The following is a 21,415-nucleotide window of genomic DNA, read 5'->3' as shown; positions in this document are numbered from 1 at the left end:
TCCTTGGCTGAAAAAAAGATGAAGGACCTCTGATTTAGAGTGTCCAATTAACCTAATCTGCAAACGTGGGACTGTGGGAAGAAACCGGAGCACCCGGAAAAAACCCCACACATGCACGGGGAGAACATGCAAATTGCTGCAGCTGTCCTGTCAATAAAGGCCTAAAAATGTCCCAAAAAATAATCTTAAAAAAATAAAGTTGATATCTGTCGCCTCCGCTTCTACTGCCTCATTTTCTTCAAGATCTTCTGCAAGGGACTTCTGTCTTTCACTGGGACTATCTTTTCCCACATAACAATGAACTCCTTCTGGTGGGCAAGTCCCTGGAGCATCATCTGTCCATAGTGCCTGTGCAGAAATACATTTCTCATTTAGCAATTTAGTGTACAGGCAGCCCAGTGCCCAGGAAACACAAACCATAAGACCATGCAAGACTTGGCAACCCACCTGACTTCTGGTGCAGCATCCACGGCCATCTTACTGACAGCACTAAGGAAACGCTGAGCGAAGGTCTTCCCTGCTGTCAAGATGTGATTCTCTCCAACGATGTCCGCCAGCTGGTGGAGGTGCTGTGCTGTGCTCCCCCTCACTGCAGCACAACGGTGCCTGAAGAAGGCCAAAAACAGGAGAATGTTGACTGTTTTATTTCCTTTATTTCAAATGCTGCTGATACGCGTCCTACTACATTCTGATGAAATCCGCTTCTCTTACCTCAGCCCTGTGTCGAGGAGAACGTCCAATATTCTACCCGGCGCCGCAGCCCTCCACCAATGCATCCAGGGCAAGGTTAGCCTGCTCTTGAACAAAGGCGTTGGTCGTCTGAGCCAACTTCAGCAGCAGGATGCGGCCTGTCCAATTTGCCTCAGGGTCCATGGCCCTCCCCAGGTGAACGTGGAGCTTTGCTACGGTGGCCATTGCAGCACAGGCCACACCAGAGCGCAAGTTATTCACCTAGATAGTAAACAAGAACACCAGTCAATACTTCTGCATAAACAGTAAAGGTAGATGAACAAGAAGGCAACTGAGAACAAAGAGGAACATGTCTACAATACCTCTTCTGCAACGACCAGGCAGACTTCATGCAGTTTGGTCTGCAGTAATGCCGGATGGTGTCGTGCCAAAACTCGAACAGACTTCAGTCCATCCAGTTTCTTCTCCCTGTGTTTAGATGACAACTATGTTAATCACAGCTTTAAGAACAACCGCCTGTTGGGACCCTGCTGGTTATTCTCTTTCAAATCTATCTGTAAATGCCTGTGATGTTGATGTCTTACCAGTCATCTGAGGTCAGCTGTGTGAAGGAGAGGGACAGGCTCTCTGCAGGCTTGGCGAAAGGCTGGAGGTCTTCCTGAGCTGCGACAGCCTTTGGGTGGAGTTTTGTCCCACGGCGAGGTCCTTTTCTGTTGGGCGGGGCAGCTTTGGATGGAGGTGCTGGAACCTTGGGTGCTACCGCCACGGTCCTTCTGGGGGCTGCAGGTTGTTCACTAACCCTAACCCGTGAAGGACGGTGGTCGAGCTGGAACATCTCAAAGGGCTCTCCATGTTCCTCAAATGTATTTTTTGCTGGCTGGAGCTTGCACCTATTAGCTGCCTTCTTACCTGTTCAAATTGACAGAAAAATAATCATTATTAATCAAATGTCCATGTTTACTGTAATCACAATCTTTACATATTTCCATTCAAGTTTCCAAAAAGGAAGTCATCACTCAATAGTATTAACATACCTGCTCCACCACGTTTCAACACTGGGATACGAGATGGTCTCCTGATCGCTGTAGGAGGAGGAGTAGGGGTGAAAGAGCGGATGTGTGAAATAGCCCTTAGCTCAGTGGGAGTGTGCGTGTCCACAGAGCTGGGGGTAGAGTCTGGGCTTCGGTTCCTGTTTGCAGCTCTCAGCTTGGCAATCTTACAGGCAAGTGTCATCATCTTACAGCCCAAACGCAGCTTCTTGTCAAAGAAAGGGTCCTCTTCTAACAACGTCTGGCTAGCCGTGGACGTCAGACTCCTTTTGTCCTCTCTTTTACGCATGGGCCTGAGCCTTCTCCATGGAAGAGAGCATTTATGGCTCTTTCTGGGAAAAGCTGGTGGCTGAGGTGAGGGGAGGGTGTCCTGCTGGATGGAGAGTCCCATTCTCTCCAGAACAGCATCACTGCTGCCTTTCTGGGAAGCATACAGCCTCTCTGCATGTTGAATGAGTGCAGCCAACTCAGCCTTTTCAGCTCTCTCAATGTCCAGGATCCTGGACTGACTGCTGGAGCCACTTTCTTTTTCAAGGCTCTCTAGTGTCTGTAAAAAACAAACATATTGTTCGTTGTTATTTGTGTTCTTAATTTTTGGACTTTGATGATTTGATTAGTTTAAAAATGGGTATTTGTCTATTTCCAATTGCTAACAAACATCAGTGAATACTAAAGCCACTTTTTTAATATCTACATTGCCAATAATAAGCAACCATTCATCCAATGTTCGAAAGGCACATTCTGTTTACTAATCTGATATCATTTTAAAAGGCTAACTGAGAAAACATTAGAGAACCCTTTTGCAATTATGTAAGCACATAATGTCTGAAAACTGCTGCCCTGGTTAAAAAAACAATGCAACTGATCTCTCTCTGGTATACTGTCTATAATGGAGTGGAATGGAAATATCTAATATCTGACTCCAAACTTTTGACCGGTAGTGTACTTGTGAAAAATACAAAGTTGAAACAAAAATAAATAATTCCTGAAGTTCCTGAGCTGCAGTAATGCTGTCATTACAAAAAATCCCCATCAACAACATGTAGGCTATAGTATAATCACTCATACTGTAGTACTGGGAGGGTTCTAGTCCTCCCTCTCTCCAGATATATAAGTATTTTGCAGGTGGTGAACTACAAATTAGAAAAGAGTTTTGATATTACTTTAGTCACTTTAGTTTTGACCCTCTGCAGGTTAGTGATTTAAAAAAAACTGTATTTATCTATCCAACTATCTATCTTCCCTCAGAAAAAGGTTACTTACATCACTGTCTTCCTTGAAGTTCATTTTCGTCTTACACTGTTGCAGGAAGTCCTTTAACGTCTCGCAAATAGCCATGAGTGTCTGAAAAATGCTAACTAAACTGTCAAAAAATGGGATGAGTGTGTGTCTGACTGGAACTGGATTCCCCCCTTTATACATGAACATGTTCTAAGTGAGGTCACTGTAGAACCATGGAACATTCTGATGGAATCCATATGCAAATGAGGTATTTTATGAATTCTTTTATTTTCATTTTTATTAAATGATATCAAAGCATTGTTGGTGATCCAAAAGGACCCAAACTTGACAATCATGACATTTTTTTTGTACTCTTGGCACACATTTAATCATTTATCTATCAATATTCTCAATTTTCACAAAGCAACATTTCCAATTTTTATCACAACATTAAATTCTAAATTTAAAATCAAATTTTCGTATTGCTTTTATCATGGTCCTTTTTAGGCATAGGTGCGCTATGCTAGTGGTTCTCAACCTGGGGGTCGGGACCCCCAAGGGGGTCGCAAGATCATTTCTTGGTGTCGCCAGATGGTTGGGAAGAAATAAAGAAATCACATATTTTAGACTTGATGAATGGTTTCTACATTAATGTGTGAAGTTTGGTAAATTTCATGTCTTATATTCAGAGCTTCATCTGTAAATCTGTTAAGCAAACGCCAACCTCATTATTGTGGGGGTAGGTCACGACTCTAAAAGGTTGAGAACCATTGCGCTAGGCAGTTGGCTCTATTATTTTACTTATTTTTATTTATTTTATTTGTTGTTGTTGTTTGTGGTTGTGTTTTTTTTTGTTTTTGTGTGTGTGTGTGTGTGTGTGTGTGTGTGTGTGTGTGTGTGTGTGTGTTTAAGAGGACCAGCAATGTACGGGGTAGGCGGGTAAATGGGGACGGGGGTGGGAGAGGTGGGCGGATGGTAGGGTGGGTTGGGGGGAGGAAGGTGGGTTGGTAGGGGTGGGTCGGTATGATCAATAATAAGTATTGAGGGAAGCACAGTATTTAAAAATAGAGATGAAATACTGAAATTGTTTTTTTCTTTGTTGTTGTTTCGCCTTTATTTGATGTACTTCCTGGTACCTAATCATGATGACCCACTGAAATTTATAAAACAATAAATAAAAATCTATGCCATTCATCCTCCTATGAATCATGTATCAATGACGTACCATATCAATGGCATCATAATATGATCCTAAATGGGATAAGACTCTTGACCGGGAAACTATTAGCGCAGGTGTTTCCTTAACCTCTACCATAGTCGGTTCAGGTTCAATGTGTAATTGTATGAGTTATATAACTTTAGAAAACAGAACTCTAATTAAATGAAATATTTGGGCTTCTTTGACATCAGACCATTTTGGGATGGTCTTAGTTATTTGCAGTAGAGAACAGGTATTTTACAGTACATGTTTTCCACAACTATAATTTGTTGGTATGCCATGACTTCATTTTTGTACCTGCAACCTACTTCAGCCAACTTTCATAGCAAATCCATCTAATAGTTGTCTCTGTTTTCTTTTCATACACATTTTTTTTCTTCATTTTATTAAAACCATAAGTCACATACATTTCTTTTAAAACAGTAACTGTTTAATGACAAAGCATGCTGCCGTTTGATTCTTTCGTTGTTTTTGTTTCGTACAACTTGAAGCTTTGACGTTGTGATGAATCTTCTTACGACAGCGTTTAGTTGGTGTTGCTTCTCCTCACTCTGTATCAGTGTGTTTGGAGGACAGCACAAGCTTTCTCCAGTATTTATATCATGTGCAGGTCCAAGGCAATGAGAACTCCCCCCAAATCAAAATGTCTTATCATTTAATTGTTATACAACCCTGTTTCTTTTTTGTTTTGAAATGTATTTAAAATACATTTGTATGTGTGTTTGAACTGGAACCTTTTGCAAATGAACAAATACAACTGAAATGGAAAATTAAACAAATTCACAATAACAGGAATCCTCAGCTGTTTAAAGACATACGCTGTCTAACCGCTTGCTGTTGAACAGGCAAAAACTGTAAGATTTCAGAGTCATATTTGATCTTTTGGTAATAGATTGATATTTTGAATACCGATTTACTTTGGAATCGTATTCCTTTTCACTTGTGCTTTCTAAGTTGATTATAAACATCAGCAAATAAAGCAGTGCTAAATGCACCTGTGCAAAAAGACAATACATATCAGACTGCTAAAATTCAAAGACATTAAAACACACAACAACCCAACTTATTAATAAGAAACGGGAGGTTATAATAAGTTGCTATTGAATGTAAACTGCAATGTCTCATGGCTGCCATTGCAAAAACAGGTGTAGTTAAAAAGCACAAGGTAAACAAAAAAAAACCCCGGAAAATCACCTTTTTCTTCTGCCCAAATCACAGGTTTTTCTCTGCTGGGGCGACCTCTAAGAACAGCTGAAGGAACACTGTCAACTTGGTCAACAGCCCTGGGCAGAGCTTGTAATGGATGAAGGGTATGTAGACTATAGCTCCACTGAGGATAAATAAAGTCACATAGAGGTATTCAATCTGAGGATTGTCTATGATGGGCGCCAGCACAAGAAATATTGCCGCCATTAGGACCAGTATAGGGAGTATAATGGGAACCTGTGGAGAGAGGAAGAGACACAAAGTGATTGTCAACCCACGTTAGCAAAAAGACAAATGTATGTTTGTGATGATGTCATGAGAAGTGTATGACACTGACCGTGTAGGGCCTGGGGAGCTCCGGCTTCTTAATCTTGAGATAGAGAAGTCCAGACAGGGTGATGGCATAGAAAAACCAGGCAGTGAAACTGACAACCGCAATGAAAAGGAATGTCAGGTTGTACATTCTGTCAACATTATATAAATGCAAAGCAGACCCAGGTTTCACCTGAAGAAGTTGACAATACTCTGGAAGTCTCCAGGGATCAGCACCAGAAGGGAGACAACAGTGGTGAAGATCAGGGCTGGAGATGGAGTCAGTCTGTGGACGTGAGCCATGGCCAGAATATCTGGCTACAAAGCACAACGCAAGTCAGGGTGAAACACTGTGACAACCGTCTTATGCTCAACAATCTAACATATGTTCATAAGCAGACACTCTCACCATGTGTCCTTCCCTGGCAGCAACAAAGCACACACGGCCACCACTGAAGAACGTCCCATTCAGAGAACCAAAGGCAGACAATGCTGCAGCCACAGACATGATCCAGCCCCAGCTTCCTAACACCTTATTCCTGAGGGAAAAGGTTGAAGTTCTCACATAAGCTGCAACAGCATCCTTTACATTTTTCAAAAGCCACCTGCGCCACATATAAAAATATATATTTGACAAGGAAGAAGAATGCGTGGAATAAAAAAGACACCTCCGGTTCAGCTGAATCGATTTTGATACTTAAAAAAAAAAAAAAAAACACTGTGAGAATGATAATGCCATAGGAGTGCAATGCTAAATCAGTGTAGTACTCCTTTCATGATCCTTTAAAAATGAGCAATTTGGACAGCAGAAAGAGCAAGTCAAACTATCAGTCTGGTAGCCTGAAATGAAATGAAATGTACCAGAGTCTGGTAGGACCAGGCTATCAGTCTGGACCTGTCTACCAGAATCTGTGACATCAATATCAGGTGCTGTCTTACCCCCAGGTCACTGCTACTGCGCTGGAGGACATGAGTTCTTTAGGCGTCATTACCGTCAGGTAGCTCACATTCACCAGCAGATATAAGCCAGTCACCAGAGAAGTGGCTATCACAACCGCCCTAGGAAGATTCACCTGGAAGAAAAAAAGGCAACATCATTTTCTGGCCAATGCATACATGCTTGCATGATGGATAATTGTAATATTAACAATAGAATAATGGATTGAGCCAGGAGTCAGAGACTCCAAAGTAAAATGAAATGATGAAAAAACTCTAAGCACAATCCCATACAGAGCTACAGAAATGTAGTGAATAAAGAAAATCATTAACTTTCATACTACCTAAAAAAAGTCTGTGACCTTCTGTTTCTGCCTAAAAACATTCTGTGATATTTTAACTTATTGCTGTATTTTCACATTTACATTCACTGCACACATCCACATGATAGCAACACTGGCAGACGCACACCTTAATCCCAGTTAGATAAGACCACAATTGCAGCAAACAATCACACCTTGAGTGTCCTCATGCAACACTGACCCTGCATCATCTGCCCGGTGACTAGAGGGACTGTTGTATTTGGGAGGGGGGGAAATGATGCTATTATTTACCTAAGCACACATGCACAATCCAACTCTTTACAGTCTCACCTCTGGTCTTTTCAGTTCCTCAGTGACATAGTTCAAGTTGTACCAGCCTGCGTAAGACCAGAGTCCTTGATAAAAAGCCATTCCTAGAGAGCTCAAAGAGTACTGAGTGCCTTTAAACGCATTCTCAACTTTCAAATTTTCCACAAGGACCCTGTTGCTCTGTATGAGCTCCACTATTCTCCTCAATTACGATGAATGCCAACGCCAGCACCTTGGCCACCAAGAAGACCACCTGGACTTTGATGGCAATTCGGACGTTCAAGATGTTGACTATTGCAACAACCATTATAGCCACAGCTGCAGCACACTTTACTGCCAGCTGAGGAGGAAGGCAGCCCGTGTAAAAGGGTGCTAGAGAATACTCCGCAATGCTAATTGCCATTGCTGCAATGCTGAATGGCTTCACAACCAGGATAAAAGTGACTGCTGCGAAGAAAGCAGGACATGAACCATAGATCCTCAGTATGTAGATGAAGTCCCCACCAGATTCCGAAATGACTGTCCCAAGCTCGGTGTAGGACAGCGCTGCAAACATAGCTACAACTCCCGAGAGAGCCCAGATCACCATACTTGCTCCAGGGCTTCCCACGTAGGCCAGTACAAACTGTGGGGACATGAATATACCGGATCCGATCATAGTTCCTGCTACTAGTGCTACACCGCCAATCAACCCAATTTCCCGTTTTATTTTCAGGGTTTCAGGTTCTTTGTCCGCCATGGTCATGTAGATCAGAGAGTTGGTGATGAAATTACTGTAGTTGTTATTCACTCTTACAGAGCAGACAACCAGATAAAGACGTAGTCACACACCTGACTGACTGGCTTTTATCTACACATCTCAGAGAGACAAGAGATGTGGCAATGTGTTACTTGCATATACTATTTACTCCAGTGTACTTGTAAATCTTTGAACAGTGTATCCAGCTCTTGATTCCAAACTCTAATCTTATTTTATGCAATCCCTTATCTGGCAACCCGGTCTCACGGCAGTTCGTGTAAATGTCCACGTTATTCTTAATCTATTGATACGTGTTCACGGAGACGTTTTTCTCGTTTTTTACGTGTAACTGTCACGTTATTTTTTACGTGTAACTGTCACGTTATTTTTTACGTGTAAATGTCACATTATTTTCTCGGGGAAAGGACGCCGGGAGGCGGCCGAAAAGGTCGCTCCATAAGCCGGGAGGCGCCCGCGAGACGACACGCGAGGCGGCCCGCTGGGGACGCCCCACAATAACGGGATGGCGGAGGTTGGGTTTAGGAAAAAACTTACGGGGAAAGGGCGCCTTAAACGCCGGGAGACGCGCCACAGTAACACGCGGGACAAAACGCCACACGCAGGGACGCCATCCCCGGGAAACAAAGCGCCGCAAACGGGAAAGTGAAAGCCCTGTGTTGTTTGACCCATCCACCACCCCGACCAACCTCCTTACGCGGATTTTCGGCTTTTTATATTACTCCCTACAATTTCGTGCTGTGGCCACAAAATATGCTTCCCATTGAAATACATTACTTCACATTTTCGTGTTGTCCACCACGTAAAAAACGACAAAAACGTCTCCGTGAACACGTATCAATAGATTCAAATAACGTCACATTTACACGAACTTCCATGAGACTGGGCTGTATCTGGATATGTTAATTCTTGTATGGAACAGCAGTGGCGGCTCTTTGCACTGTTGCTCATTGTTTAACTTACTGTTAAGCCTTGTTTATTTGTGACTTATAAACACTGAGCTAACTTGTTGCCAATGTGAATTTATTTTGTTCAATGAGTAACTGATATCCTGACAATAAAAATAAACAATAAGTGACAAAAAAAAGATGTATAATCTTGATTGCAGGTCTGAGTGGTTGCAAAATGAATTGAATGCGCATTATCTCTCAATAGCTAACGGTGTATTTGTTTTAATAATTAATGAATAGTAAACAGAAACTCATAATTCTGAATGTTATACCCCCCTCAGTTAAATAATATAGAGTCATCATAGGACCTCATAAGCACTGATAGAAAGCAATTCCACTGGAGCTCACATGAACATTTGTTCCCTCAAATTAGTCAAACTTTGGAGTGAAATGATTTGTATGTTTTCTCCACCAACATTTTTGAATTTTTGGCTCCAAACATTTCCCAATAATGCAACAGTATAATAATTAGTTTTTTTTTATGGCAACAGCAAAGGGATTTAAAGAAGCTCTATTAAGGTTGTGAAACCTTTCAGTAATAGTCTGCACAAACAAATGGTGCTGCTCCTTTCTCTCTCCCAATGACTTAAGAATTCAGTTGAAGCTAGTGAATAACTTATCTTATCTTGTTTGTAACTTTAATTATTTGCATGACCTTTTTGAATGCCCAAAATCCCACAACAAGGTTCACGGTTTATTGCATCTCATAACTAACAAATCCGTTAGTACACTACAGCGTGTGATGTCGATGCATTAAATATTTTCTATAAGGAAAGAGGTTTGTATTTAAATGTCATGAAATGATTTCTTTAACTTTTGATAAGTATAGAAAATGTATTGGCCCTCTAGAATTATTGTTTGTATTAAATTATCCATTCAAATTCCCAGACATGAAAAAACACAGCCCAGACCAACAGAAATTTTGTGAGTAAAGGAAATCTTAAACTGCCTAACTTCTTAACTGCCAGTGATTTGGAAACTGTGACCTGCCATTTCTGCATAAAACTATTTGTGATCTTTCAATTTTTTGCTGTATTTTCACATTTACATTCACTGCGCACATCCACATGCTAACAACACTGGCAGGCGCACACCTTAATCCCACAATGGGACCACAATTGCAGCAAACAATCACACCTTGAGTGTCCTCATGCGACACTGACACCTGTGACATTTTGTCAGTTTGACCTATGTCCTGCATAATCTTTAACAAGGTATCATCTGCCTGGAGACTGGAGGGACTGTTGTATTTAAAAAAGAATTATAATGCTATTCTTTACTTAAGCACGCACGCACAATCCAGCTCCTTACAGTCTCACCTCTGGTCTTTTCAGCTCCTTAGGACGTGATAAGATATACCGGATCCGATCATAGTTCCTGCTACTATGCTACAATGCCAGTCAACCTAATTTCCCGTTTAATTTTCAGGGTTTCAGGTTCTTTGTCTGCCATGGCCACATAGATCAGAGAGTTGGTGATGAAATTACTGTAGTTGTTATTCACTCTTACAGAGCAGACAACCAGATAAAGACGTAGTCACACACCTGATGGCTTTTACACATTTCAAACAGAATAACTGATTAAGAGACAATAAAACTACTTAATGTGTTACTTGCATATATTTACTCCAATTTGGAACAGTTTTTTTTTCAGCTCTTGATGTCAAACTCACTCTTATGCAATCCCTTATCTGGATATGATAATTCTTGCCTGGAACCACAGTGGCGGCTCTAATCACTAACACTGACCGCTGCACTTCCACTCATTGTGTAATTTACTGTTAAACCTTGTTTATGTGTGTGACTTATTAATACTGAGATAACAGGTTAATATAAAAAAAAAATTATAAAAAAAAAGATGTTTGTGGCCAACATGAATTTCTTTTGTTCAATGATTTTAGATCAAAGTCTGAGTAGATTGCATACGTTCATAATCTCTCAATTTGCAAACAGCATAATTGTATTTAAAAAAAATAAATGTATGAATAGTAAACAGAAACTCTTACTTCTGGATGTTTCAGCTCCTCAGTTAGAAAATTCAAAGTGTTCCAACCATCATAGGACCACAAGCACTGATAAAAAGCAATGCCAATGGAGCTGACATTAACATTTGTTTCCTCAAAGGAGTTCTCAAAGTTTTCAGTGCGTCCCTCGAAAAGCATCACAACACCTCCCAAAATGATCACGGCCAGGGCCAGCAATTTGATTGCCATGGAAACCACCTGGATGGCGGTGGCCAAGCGGACGCTCAGACAGTTAACTATGGCCAGCACAATGATAGCTCCTGCAGCCACCAATTTCACCACCAGTTGTGGAGGGGTGCAGCCGTTGTAAAAGGGGGCCACGACATATTCAGCAACGCTGAGAGCAATTCCTGTGGCACTGGCAGGTATCATGACAATGATGAAGCTGAAGACAAACATAAAGGCCACCACTTTCCCTGCTGTCCGCAGCATGTAGATATATTCAGCTCCAGACTCTGGTATGACTGTGCCCAGTTCAGCATAGCAGAGCCCCCCCAGCATGGCTATCAACCCACAGCAGGTCCATATAACAAAGCTGGCTCCGGGGCTGCCGATGGCAGACAGCACATACTGCGGGGATATGAAAATCCCGGATCCTATCATGGTTCCAGCAATGAACGACACAGCTCCTATAATCCCAATTTCTCTCTTCAGATTGAGTCTCTGTGTGTCACTCTCCATTGTTAAAAAGCTGCTGCTTCCTCAAAGAGATGAGTTGTGGACACTGGGCATGCAGAGAACTGGTTGTAGATTAACTGCTATGTTGGGTAACGTTAGAGCCATGTCCCCAACAGGGGGTGACATCACCTTCAACAGCCACTTAACCGAGGTGTGGCGTGGCCGTTTGTCGCGTCTCATTACTTCCAGCTGCACTCTCTCGACACAGTAGTCTAGTTCCCAACCTTTTTGGTCTGAGGTACCCCCATAGGCCTGTCATGATGAACTCACGTACCCCTTCATCAATTCCCAATGTTCCAAGTGTATCACACTATTTATCATATAAAAGTGGGTAGGCCTACTGTTACTTTTTTCATACTTGTTGACCTGTCAATACTTAGCTGTTCAACCATTTATCCATTACTTTTAGCTAATTATTTCAACCGTTTGCTCCAACCTGATCTCACAGAATTCCGTGAAATGAACAGAGATGGGAAGTAACGAAGTACAAATACTTCGTTACTGTAGGCCTACTTAAGTAGATATTTCGGATATTTCTACTTTACTTTACTATTTTTTTCTGTGGCGACTTTTTACTTTTACTCCTTACATTTTAACACGAATATCGGTACTTTCTACTCCTTACATTTTTAAAATTGGCTCGTTACTTTAGTTTTGTACAAGAGGTCGTAATGTCGGAGAATAGCGCGGACACGCGCCTCACACCGCGAGCGGGCGCGTGCGCCACACAGAAAAAAGTGAGAAAAAAGAAAGAGAGACTGCTGTCCGGAGGATAATCAGTTGAGATCGTGTGTGTGCGTCCTTGAGAACTGTAAGTAGTATAACTGATGTCAGTTCATTTAAGCCTGTTGTTGTTTTGGTCTATAGTTCCTGCACAGTTAAAGTAGGTTAGCTAGTGATTTAGTTGTTTGTGTTCTTCACCTGTTAGCTAGGTTTCACGTTGCTTGTAAAGCATCAAAAGAGAGAAAGTTGTCTCTGTCCGTGTTTTACAGACACACCTGGGGGGGGCGAAGTTTGAAACCAGCATCAGCTTTAACGGTCCTAATCTAATCCTCACTAGCAAATTTCAAATAATTTCACTGGAGTTACCGTTATTATTTTTCACGTGATCAATACCGAATTCAATCTAATTGAATGGGAATATACTGTACCACTACAAGACGACTCGACAGATTCGGCCGCATTCTGCATTCATTTGCGGCAAATAATTGCAGCTTGATGGTGATAACGTTAGCACTAGTAGTATGGACGGCGACATGATTGAAAATGAAGAAAACAGAGATCCCAGAGATTAGGCAGACGAGCAGCAAGACATTCCCAATCATCCCTGGCCTTATCTGAGAGAGATGTTTGAGATAGGCTAGGAGGCATCAAGTATGACTCCTGGCCAATGTGCTGTGTAACTCTAAAAGTATGGGGAACTTCTTAATTAATCTATGTTTAGTAATTCATATTGTATCCTTTATTTTCTTTCTATATTTGAGCACACACACATACATGTAGATTCCTTTAAATGTTAAGGGGACGATTAAAAAAGAGAAACTGGATCTGTGAATTCTCACAGAATCACAATTGAATTCATATCTTGCTACTCAGTCAGAATCTTATTAAGCTGGAGTCCCAGTCTCTGTCACAATAATCATATATGTGATGTTTGGCAGACATTCATTTAAAATGTAGACAATGGCATATAAAGAGCCTGTTTTTTATGTCTCATCTTGCACTCTAGTAACGTGTGTGGTCCAGGTAGCTTTGCATAAAAAGTGGTTGTCATTCGCAAGGCTACTTTTACTTTTATTCTTTAAGTACATTTCAAAGCCTGTACTTTGTTACTTTTACTTAAGTAAAGAAGTTAAATCAGTAATTCTACTTTTACCAGAGTAATTTTTAACACAAGTATCTGTACTTCTACTTAAGTACGGGAAGTGAGTACTTTTGCCATCTCTGGAAAATGAACACGGGCCCTTAACTCAAAATCCGTGGCTCGTTTATCTATTAGTTTTAGCAGTTAGATTTTTTGAACTGTTTAGTCATTACTTTTTAGCTAACTACCTATGAATGAATGAATGAATGAATGAATGAATGAATTATATTGGTCATAACCAAAGGGTAGGGTCAGAAGCTTCAGCTTATATAAGGCCCCCCCTTGTCACATTTTTAAAAACAAATTAAAACATGCCGTACATCTACCTACCTAAATACATACATACATACATACACACCTACATATAGCCTACCCATTAAGGGTCAGTGCTTATATATATTACAATTGCCACCTTAAAGGTAAATAATATCATAACTATGACAACCATAATGGTAATGATGTTTATCATCACGTGTGGTTATCCACCTTCGCACATGATTATCCACCTTCGCACACAATAATATTACTCAATTTCTATACTTATCTAGTATCATGTCTTTTTTAAATTTAAAAACATTCCCAATGTGTTTTAATTCCCTTGGCAATGCGTTCCATAACTTCACGCCACAGACAGAAATGCACCTGCTTTTCATTACTGTGTTACAGGTAGGTTGTTTCCAATTAAGGTCGCCTCTGAGGGCGTAATCCCCTTCTATTTCTCTAAACATGGTTTGAATGTTGGGAGGAAGTAGATTATTTCGGGCTTTATACAGAACTAACGTAGTATTTAGGTTCACCAGGTCCATGAATTTCAGTGTGTTTGACTTAAGAAATAAATAATTAGTATGATAATTGAAGCCGACATTATTCACAATTCGTATAGCTCTTTTCTGAACTGTGCACACTGTCTGCAGAGTGGTTTTACAGGCATTGCCCCAAATCTCAACACAGTACGTTAAATATGGTAGTATCAGCGTGCTGTAGAGAGTGTTCATAGATCTATAATTTAGGAAGTGTCTGACTTTACTCAACACCCCAATGCTTCTGGAAATTTTGGATCTTACATGGTTTACTTGTGATTTCCAACTAATTTTATGGTCAAATATTACCCCTAGAAAGGTGTGTTCATAAACTCTCTCTAACTCTTCTGTTTCTATCCATAAGCTTACATGAGTTGTTAAATGTGTTTTGCGATTTCCAAAAATCATAAACTTTGTTTTTTTCTTAACTTGTTTACATCAAACCACAGTTTCAATTTACCTAGTTCTACTATCACTTTGTCCATTAGCTTTTGTAAACAGTCGTCTGTACAGAAAATTTTAGTATCATCTGCAAAAATGACATATTTCAATATATTGGACACGTTACAAATATCATTTATATACATAAAAAATAATTTTGGTCCAATTATTTTTAATTTAAAAAAATATATATATTTATTTATTTTCCAATTATCGAACCCTGTGGCACGCCACACGTGATGTTAACTAATTTGGACAAGGCATTTCCCACTTGTACATACTGTCTCCTATTTTTGATGTAGGCCTAACTCTTCAGCCATTCCAGACCTACACCTCTGATTCCAAACCTTTCCATTTTTTCAAACATAATATCATGGTCTATGGTATCAAATGCTTTCCTGAGGTCTATGAACACTCCCACTGCAAACTTCTTATCATCAACTGCACCTGTAAGATTTTCCATAAGTTCCATCAAAGCCATCGATGTTGATCTTCTTTCTCTAAATCCATATCGACAATCAATTAATAGATTATGTTTTTCCACAAAGCAGTCCAGTCTTGCAACAAAGAGTTTTTCAAGTATTTTTGAAAATTGAGAAAAGAGTGAAACCGGTCTATAATTTGTATATCATTTTTTATCTCCGGCCTTGAACAGTGGAATTACTTTTGCTGTTTTCATTTTGTCAGGGAAACAGCCCAATTGGAATGATAGGTTACAAATGGACGCCAGAGGCACTACGATGTCTGAAATGACTTCTTTTACTATTGTCATGTCTATCCCATTCCAGTCTGTGGATTTTTTGTTTTTCAATTTATTTACAAGTTCAATTATCTCATTCTCTCCCACTTTTCTCAGGAACATTGATTCAGAATTTCTGGCTCCATAAAATTGTTCTGCACTGCCCCCATCTGGCGGTATTATTTCCCCATCTGGCGGTATTATTTCCCCTGCCAGATTCAAGACTGTATGGCTGCAGCCTGGAGCGTCCCATGTCATGCCGTCCCGTCTCGTGCCGTCCCGCCTGGTGCCGTACCCGAGCTTTTACTTTTCAAAATAAAAGCTGGCGTCTGGACTAAAATAGGCTACTTTAAAATACTTTACTACTTTACTACTTTATTTTTTTTTGAAAGACACTGATGTGTACCTTAAGGAAAATCACAGAAAGAAATCATCAGAGTCTGCAACCATAAATTGCTCTAGGTAACGTTATAATATTCGCTAACAAATCTCAACCAACATGCAGGTTTCATCAAATGTACATTAACATCAGGGACACAACAATAACATCCAGAAATCAGCAAACTATATGTATGGCTAAAATGGTTACTTTAACAGTTTAAACGTTTTTCAATTGATTGCAACAAATGTGGTCACGAACTGGCTCAATGGACACACCTCGGCATGAGACGGCCGGCATGAGACGGGACGGCTTGACATGGGACGCTCCAGGCTGCAGCCATACCCGCCTCGTTTTATCGCAGTAAGAAAAAAATGAGTTTACCTATGGCGGAATAGTGACATCTAGCGGTCAAGAGTATATCATTTCTCTCCTCTGTATTTTTATGCTTGCCAGCAGCTTCATTCCTCCGGATTTGCTGAATTGACTCTAGGTCCTTTTTGAACTCTGATTATAAACATATAAAACCACACACAGACTAAAAACATTTTTGTAAGAAGAATCAAGTGTCAGCACAAGAGTTTTTTTTTTCACAGGAGATATTTTGAAAAAGAAAAGCACATGTGTAAATAGTCAAATTAATGATGGCTAAATTCCATTTAGTTACTTCAGTTTCAGGGTGCTTGTATTAAACATGCTGACTCACTGTCTCACTGTCATATCTTACGCAAACACATAATTAGAACAAAGCCATCATTAATGTTATTAACACCTTTAGTCTACTTTTCTAACTGTGATTAAGTCAAAATGCCTGCTGTTAAAAAAGATAAATGGTGAATCATATTTTACAACAGATCTGTCTAATGTATACTACAGTGAAAAATATGTATAATCAGCATTCTTTACGTATGTACAATATGCAATTCCACATTGTAAAAACACTCAATTACAGGTAAACGTCCTGTATTCGGAATTGCACAATTGTTTATTTGTTTTTGATTGTGCTTACTTATATGTGTAAATATTGATCAACAATAGGTTTAATGTTTATTTCTTGTTTCTTGGTTTATTGACGATACAATCATTAAAATACATTTCCTTAAGGAGAGTATGTAAACTCTATGTCTCTATTGAAAAGTGGGAAGGGAATTCAATATTGTTCAGAACAGTTACCACCAAATACAAGAATGTACAGTTGGGCTAAATTTTGCTGTCAAACAAACCGGTTTTTGCACAAAAAGCTTTTATTCTGAAGAAATCAGAAAGGAAGTGGTGCTAGCAGTAACCAGACAACCAGATCGTGGTGAGGTGGAAGAAGTGACTGTGATGGCAGATTTGTCGTTGTATTTAACTAATGTCAATGTTTCACTGGGAAAAACCATGGAAAATGATAAGGTTAGTCCGTGCGGTACTACTTTCGCCACTTTTCGTGTTTGTGAATGATAAAATAGACTTTTAAGAATGACTTCCTTAGCTTAGAAGCTAACGTTAACCGTCAACAAACACAAAGTAACGTTAGCTAAAGTAAGCTAGGTAGCGTTAACGTTAACTTAGGAACCAGTGCTTTTCATTGGTAACGTTGACCGGTGTCTGTCATAACATTTGGGACGATTTACTTTACTTAATTTACTGTAGCTAGCTACATTACACAATGAGGTAAAAAGTATAATACATGTAACGTTTATGTTAGGTATTGATTTGTTGTTTATGAGTTCATTCTGCCGAATATGCCCTGAAGGTGTGAGAGTGCACATGTGTGAGAGTGTACCTGGTGCCCGCGGGCACCACATGAGTAGCCCTCAGGCCTGTTCTAAAAATGAAAATTTAATATTGATATTATCTGTTTCCCACCTTGTTAAGTCATTGTTGATAATTATTGTGAGAAATCATTAACATGATCAGTGTCTTCACATAGATGAGCATCATTAATAATCATATATAACTATCATTAATCATTAATAATCATATATAACTAAAGGTAAACTGAGCACATTTATTTCAGAAGAGTATCAAACTGGTAGCCCTTTGTATGACTCAATACCCATGAAGTAGCTCTCAGTTTAGAAAAGGTTGGTGACCCCTGCTCTATGAGAATATCCGTTTAGCGCGCGTGTGCCTTGCTTATTGACACTTAGCTAAGCATTTACAAATCAAACAAAAGCTAATATTAATATACTGTACATTACTAATAATAATGGCATGACATCATATACATGTTTTTATTAGGGGTGTGCAAAAAAATCGATTCACATTCGAATCGTGATTCAAGCTCTACCGATTCAAAATCGATTCAAATTTGTTTTTTTATTGTATGTCTACTGCAATCACATGCTTAATCGAGAATTGTTTTTGAATCGAAAATCGATTTTGAATTGAATCTTGAGCCTGAAAATCAATATCAAATCGAATCGTGGCATTTTCTGAATTGTGCACCCCTAATGTTTTTACTGTTTTGACAGAAGACAGTAGCGGCGACAGACTTTGAGACGGTGGAAATGGGTGACTCTGAGGGGACGCAAGGGAGGGTGAAGGTTCCCCGCAGGACCATCTTCTTTGCCAGTGGAGAGACCATGGAGGAGTACAGCACCGATGAAGAGGAGGAAGTGGAGGAGCCTGTCAAGAGAGATGTCATCACTGTAGATCCGGTAGGCTGAGATCAAAACGTCTTACAGTCACTTGACTGAAACCATCAGGCATTTACAGAGACTAAAACAGCCTCAGTTGTAAGGCATATATCCTGTGGGTGGTGTTTGCATTAGAGCAACCCTTCTCTAAGGCCTGTGTGGCAAGACAATCTAATTGGCTGGTCACCTGCGAATCCATTGCAGTCGGGCAATTAATCTCAAAACAAGTTGCAGCAAAAAGCGATGTTTCTTATCACAAACGGCACTGCTGCTTTATGTAGACAAGTATAAAATATGCTTTTAAATTATGCTTGAGATGTAATCTTAGGTCAATTTTTTTGTGTGTTTGACCAACAGATGTGTGTTCTAATTTTCATGTTTTCTTCATATGTGTTTTAGTCCAAACTGACCTGGGGTCCATATTTCTGGTTCCACATGTGGAGAATGGGCACCTCCACTATCTCAGGTAAAGTCATCTACTGTCTCAGTTGGCATTCATGCTAGCAAGGACCAATCACATCTTACTAGGTTCTGAAATATCACAAGTTTTCAGAGGTGTTTTCCTAGACAGACGAAGTCAGGAAATGTTCTAAATTCTCTGCAGAAATACTGGAATATTAGCAAACTGTACAAAGGAGATGCTTAACAGGAATGTAAGAAAACGTATTTTACAGCTTGTGTCATACTTGAAAAGTGATAATCACAAAAAAAGCTGTGCTTATTTTGTGTGTGTGTGTGTGTTTCCTGTAGTGTGTGACTACATGGGAGAGAGACTGGCCTCTCTGTTCGGCATCACTACTCCTAAATACCAGTATGCTATCGATGAATACTACCGTATAAAAAAAGAGGTAGGACACTTGAGTTTCATCTGCCAATATCATATGTAAATATAAGTGAAGTCACACCTACAGCTGTTTACTGTACACAGAGACGCAGGAGCAAGAACACAAACCTCAACTGTCAAATAATTATTGTTAGTATTAAATGCAACCCACACTGGTGTTCTCCTGCAGGAGGAGGAGGAAGAGGAGGATAACCATCTGGCTGAGACGGCAGAGCGAAGGTTTGCGGAGCAAAGAAGAGGTGAGCAGGATGATCCTCGTGATGATCCTCATCCTGCTACTGTGGAGCAGCCAGAAGCGTCTGGAGCCTCCTTTGTAAACATTAGCTTTGAGCTCAAACCTGAACCTCCTCTCCACACTGCAGACACCAACAGAGTCCCTTCTTCCCTCCCTTCCTGAAAACTGATACTCGCAGACAAACAACTAACAGTCACACATTTCGATCCGTTGGCAAAACCTTAAATTAACTAAGCTGCATAGATTAACGATACTCTTATTTTTCTATGCTTTTATTTTATAAAAAGAGATCTTAGTATACAGTGCAGGGACAAACTTAAAGGGCTGTGGAAGTGACTGCGTTTGCCTTATATGTGAATGTAAATGTGTGTATAGTTTAAAATAATATGCAAGACTGAGAGAGACTCATTTAACTATTGGTTGACCAGAATGGGACTGGGCTCAACTTCCTTTTGAATTGAAATCAGTTGAAAGTAAAATAAATGCTGGGTGTTAATCTTATTGAGACATAGTATTGATTTCAACACAATATCCAAATATCTGTGCTTGATCTTGGTATAGTACTTGGGTCTGTAGTGTATCACAGTCTTCTCTAGTGCAAGTGAATGAGCTCTCAGCTATCAGCTGTCCTCTATCAGCCATAGTACTACAGGTCATTGTGCATAGCGTATTGATAGACTTGAAAAACCTCCTGTGCACGACAGTGTCTTTTAAGATGAAGTTTGCTACGTCACAGCACCGCTCGGATGCTGTTGTGCATGTTGATTTATGCAAATGAGATTTAGAGCCTGGCAAGAAGCAGCAGTTGGTTGTTCAAATTGACTTCACTACTAACCGCAAAGAAAATGATCTGCTTTCTTTCTTAAATTGGTTGACTAACAGAAACAACTTGTAGTGCGAATTGTTTTCTGTAGGAAATGCCCAAAGTGCAAATTGTTAGCCAATTTGGATTAAATAATAATTTAAATCTTTGAAAATCTGCTAGTGCACAAATGTATTGGTGACTAAAGGCATGAAAAGTTGCACACATACAGTGCTACTGTCTCCATATGTGTGTTGAGGGTTCATTCTTCAAGTGTCCTTGTGGAAGCGTTGGATATGAGTGTTTAGCTGCGCAGCAGGCGTTCTGCACAGACTGAGCTATCATAAGCTTCTTAGTGATTATTTGTATCCACTGACATGGTTGTGTGGTGACAGGCCTCAAATCTCAGATCAGCCGTGTTTAGACAGGAGCGGTGCAGATGCAGAGAAATGACGAACACCTCTTTGAAAAATTATCTCGTTCAAGAAGAGATTTTTTAAATGGGCTTTAAAGATGTAATGAAAGTGAAATCCCAACAAATCCGACTATAAGTATGTTAATAACACTTGGTGGTCTTTTACTAGTCAATAAAGGATCTTATTTACGCTTTTTTATTTGTAAAGGGACAATATATGCAAATGTTATTTTAACAAACCTTTAATGAATATGTATACATATTTATATTTTCTTTGTGTTAATAAAACCTTTTTAAACATTCAAAAGGTCGACTTTTGTTTTTTCATTATTATGCATTATATAATAAATGACTTCTTTCACAGTTATCCCATTATTATAAAGGAATTAACCACCTGTTTTACTTCCTAGAAAGTTTCATTAAAGGCACTGTACTCGACATTCAAAACATTAATATAGTAGTAAACAAATATTTGTTATGTAAACGTATAGTGGAGTAATGGTGTCCTGAGCAGAGAAGTCACACTCCCTCTGTGTGTGTCATAATCTGAGTATGAATAAATAAAGACCATGTCTACAGAACAGGACATGTTTTCCTGT

At 39.8% G+C, this 21,415-nt stretch overlaps 3 protein-coding genes across 4 annotated transcripts; 1 reads left to right on the top strand and 2 right to left on the bottom strand.

Annotated features, from left to right (window-relative positions):
* Positions 1-221: 221 nt before the first annotated feature.
* On the bottom strand, positions 222-3,077 carry LOC120548936. Its single transcript, XM_039785440.1, has 7 exons — positions 3,003-3,077; positions 1,725-2,286; positions 1,275-1,599; positions 1,053-1,158; positions 749-951; positions 448-606; positions 222-348 (listed from the first exon to the last, which is right to left on the bottom strand). Exons 1-7 carry the CDS (start codon positions 3,075-3,077, stop codon positions 222-224), a joined length of 1,557 nt encoding a protein of 518 aa, XP_039641374.1.
* Positions 3,078-4,078: 1,001 nt separating this feature from the next.
* LOC120548774 (b(0,+)-type amino acid transporter 1-like) lies at positions 4,079-11,738 on the bottom strand. The gene is made up of 6 exons (XM_039785244.1): positions 10,978-11,738; positions 6,637-6,770; positions 6,107-6,236; positions 5,891-6,015; positions 5,723-5,810; positions 4,079-5,622 (listed from the first exon to the last, which is right to left on the bottom strand). The coding sequence occupies exons 1-6, from the start codon at positions 11,674-11,676 to the stop codon at positions 5,392-5,394; spliced, it is 1,407 nt and encodes a 468-aa protein (XP_039641178.1). The 5' UTR covers positions 11,677-11,738; the 3' UTR covers positions 4,079-5,391.
* A 5,428-nt stretch (positions 11,739-17,166) lies between these two features.
* Positions 17,167-20,100, top strand: fam177a1 (family with sequence similarity 177 member A1). Of its 2 annotated transcripts, none has more exons than XM_039786944.1 (5): positions 17,167-17,291; positions 18,359-18,541; positions 18,920-18,986; positions 19,271-19,368; positions 19,534-20,100. In XM_039786944.1, exons 1-5 carry the CDS (start codon positions 17,223-17,225, stop codon positions 19,759-19,761), a joined length of 645 nt encoding a protein of 214 aa, XP_039642878.1. In that variant the 5' UTR covers positions 17,167-17,222; the 3' UTR covers positions 19,762-20,100. The 2 variants fall into 2 exon arrangements, with proteins under 2 accessions (XP_039642878.1, XP_039642877.1); XM_039786943.1 differs by having other exon boundaries at positions 18,356-18,541.
* The last annotated feature ends 1,315 nt before the right edge of the window (positions 20,101-21,415 follow it).

This window comes from Perca fluviatilis, chromosome 20 (assembly GCF_010015445.1).
Source record: "Perca fluviatilis chromosome 20, GENO_Pfluv_1.0, whole genome shotgun sequence".
NCBI lineage: Eukaryota > Metazoa > Chordata > Actinopteri > Perciformes > Percidae > Perca > Perca fluviatilis.
This window is presented reverse-complemented; position numbering and strand designations above follow the sequence as displayed.

Excerpts from the sequence above, each read along its gene's own strand:
- LOC120548936 (XM_039785440.1), bottom strand. The coding sequence starts at position 3,077 with ATGGCTATTTGCGAGACGTTAAAGGACTTCCTGCAACAGTGTAAGACG. Across the intron at positions 1,159-1,274 it reads CAGCTGACCTCAGATGACTG|GGAGAAGAAACTGGATGGAC; the intron begins GTAAGACATCAA and ends ATCTAAACACAG. Across the intron at positions 607-748 it reads GTGGAGGGCTGCGGCGCCGG|GCACCGTTGTGCTGCAGTGA; the intron begins GTAGAATATTGG and ends GGCCTTCTTCAG.
- LOC120548774 (XM_039785244.1), bottom strand. The coding sequence starts at position 11,676 with ATGGAGAGTGACACACAGAGACTCAATCTGAAGAGAGAAATTGGGATT. Across the intron at positions 6,771-10,977 it reads AGGAGCTGAAACATCCAGAA|GTGAATCTTCCTAGGGCGGT; the intron begins GTAAGAGTTTCT and ends TTTTTCTTCCAG. Across the intron at positions 5,811-5,890 it reads AGTATTGTCAACTTCTTCAG|TTTCACTGCCTGGTTTTTCT; the intron begins GTGAAACCTGGG and ends TGCGGTTGTCAG.
- fam177a1 (XM_039786943.1), top strand. The coding sequence starts at position 17,223 with ATGGCAGATTTGTCGTTGTATTTAACTAATGTCAATGTTTCACTGGGA. Across the intron at positions 18,542-18,919 it reads ATGTCATCACTGTAGATCCG|TCCAAACTGACCTGGGGTCC; the intron begins GTAGGCTGAGAT and ends TATGTGTTTTAG. Across the intron at positions 18,987-19,270 it reads GGGCACCTCCACTATCTCAG|TGTGTGACTACATGGGAGAG; the intron begins GTAAAGTCATCT and ends TGTTTCCTGTAG.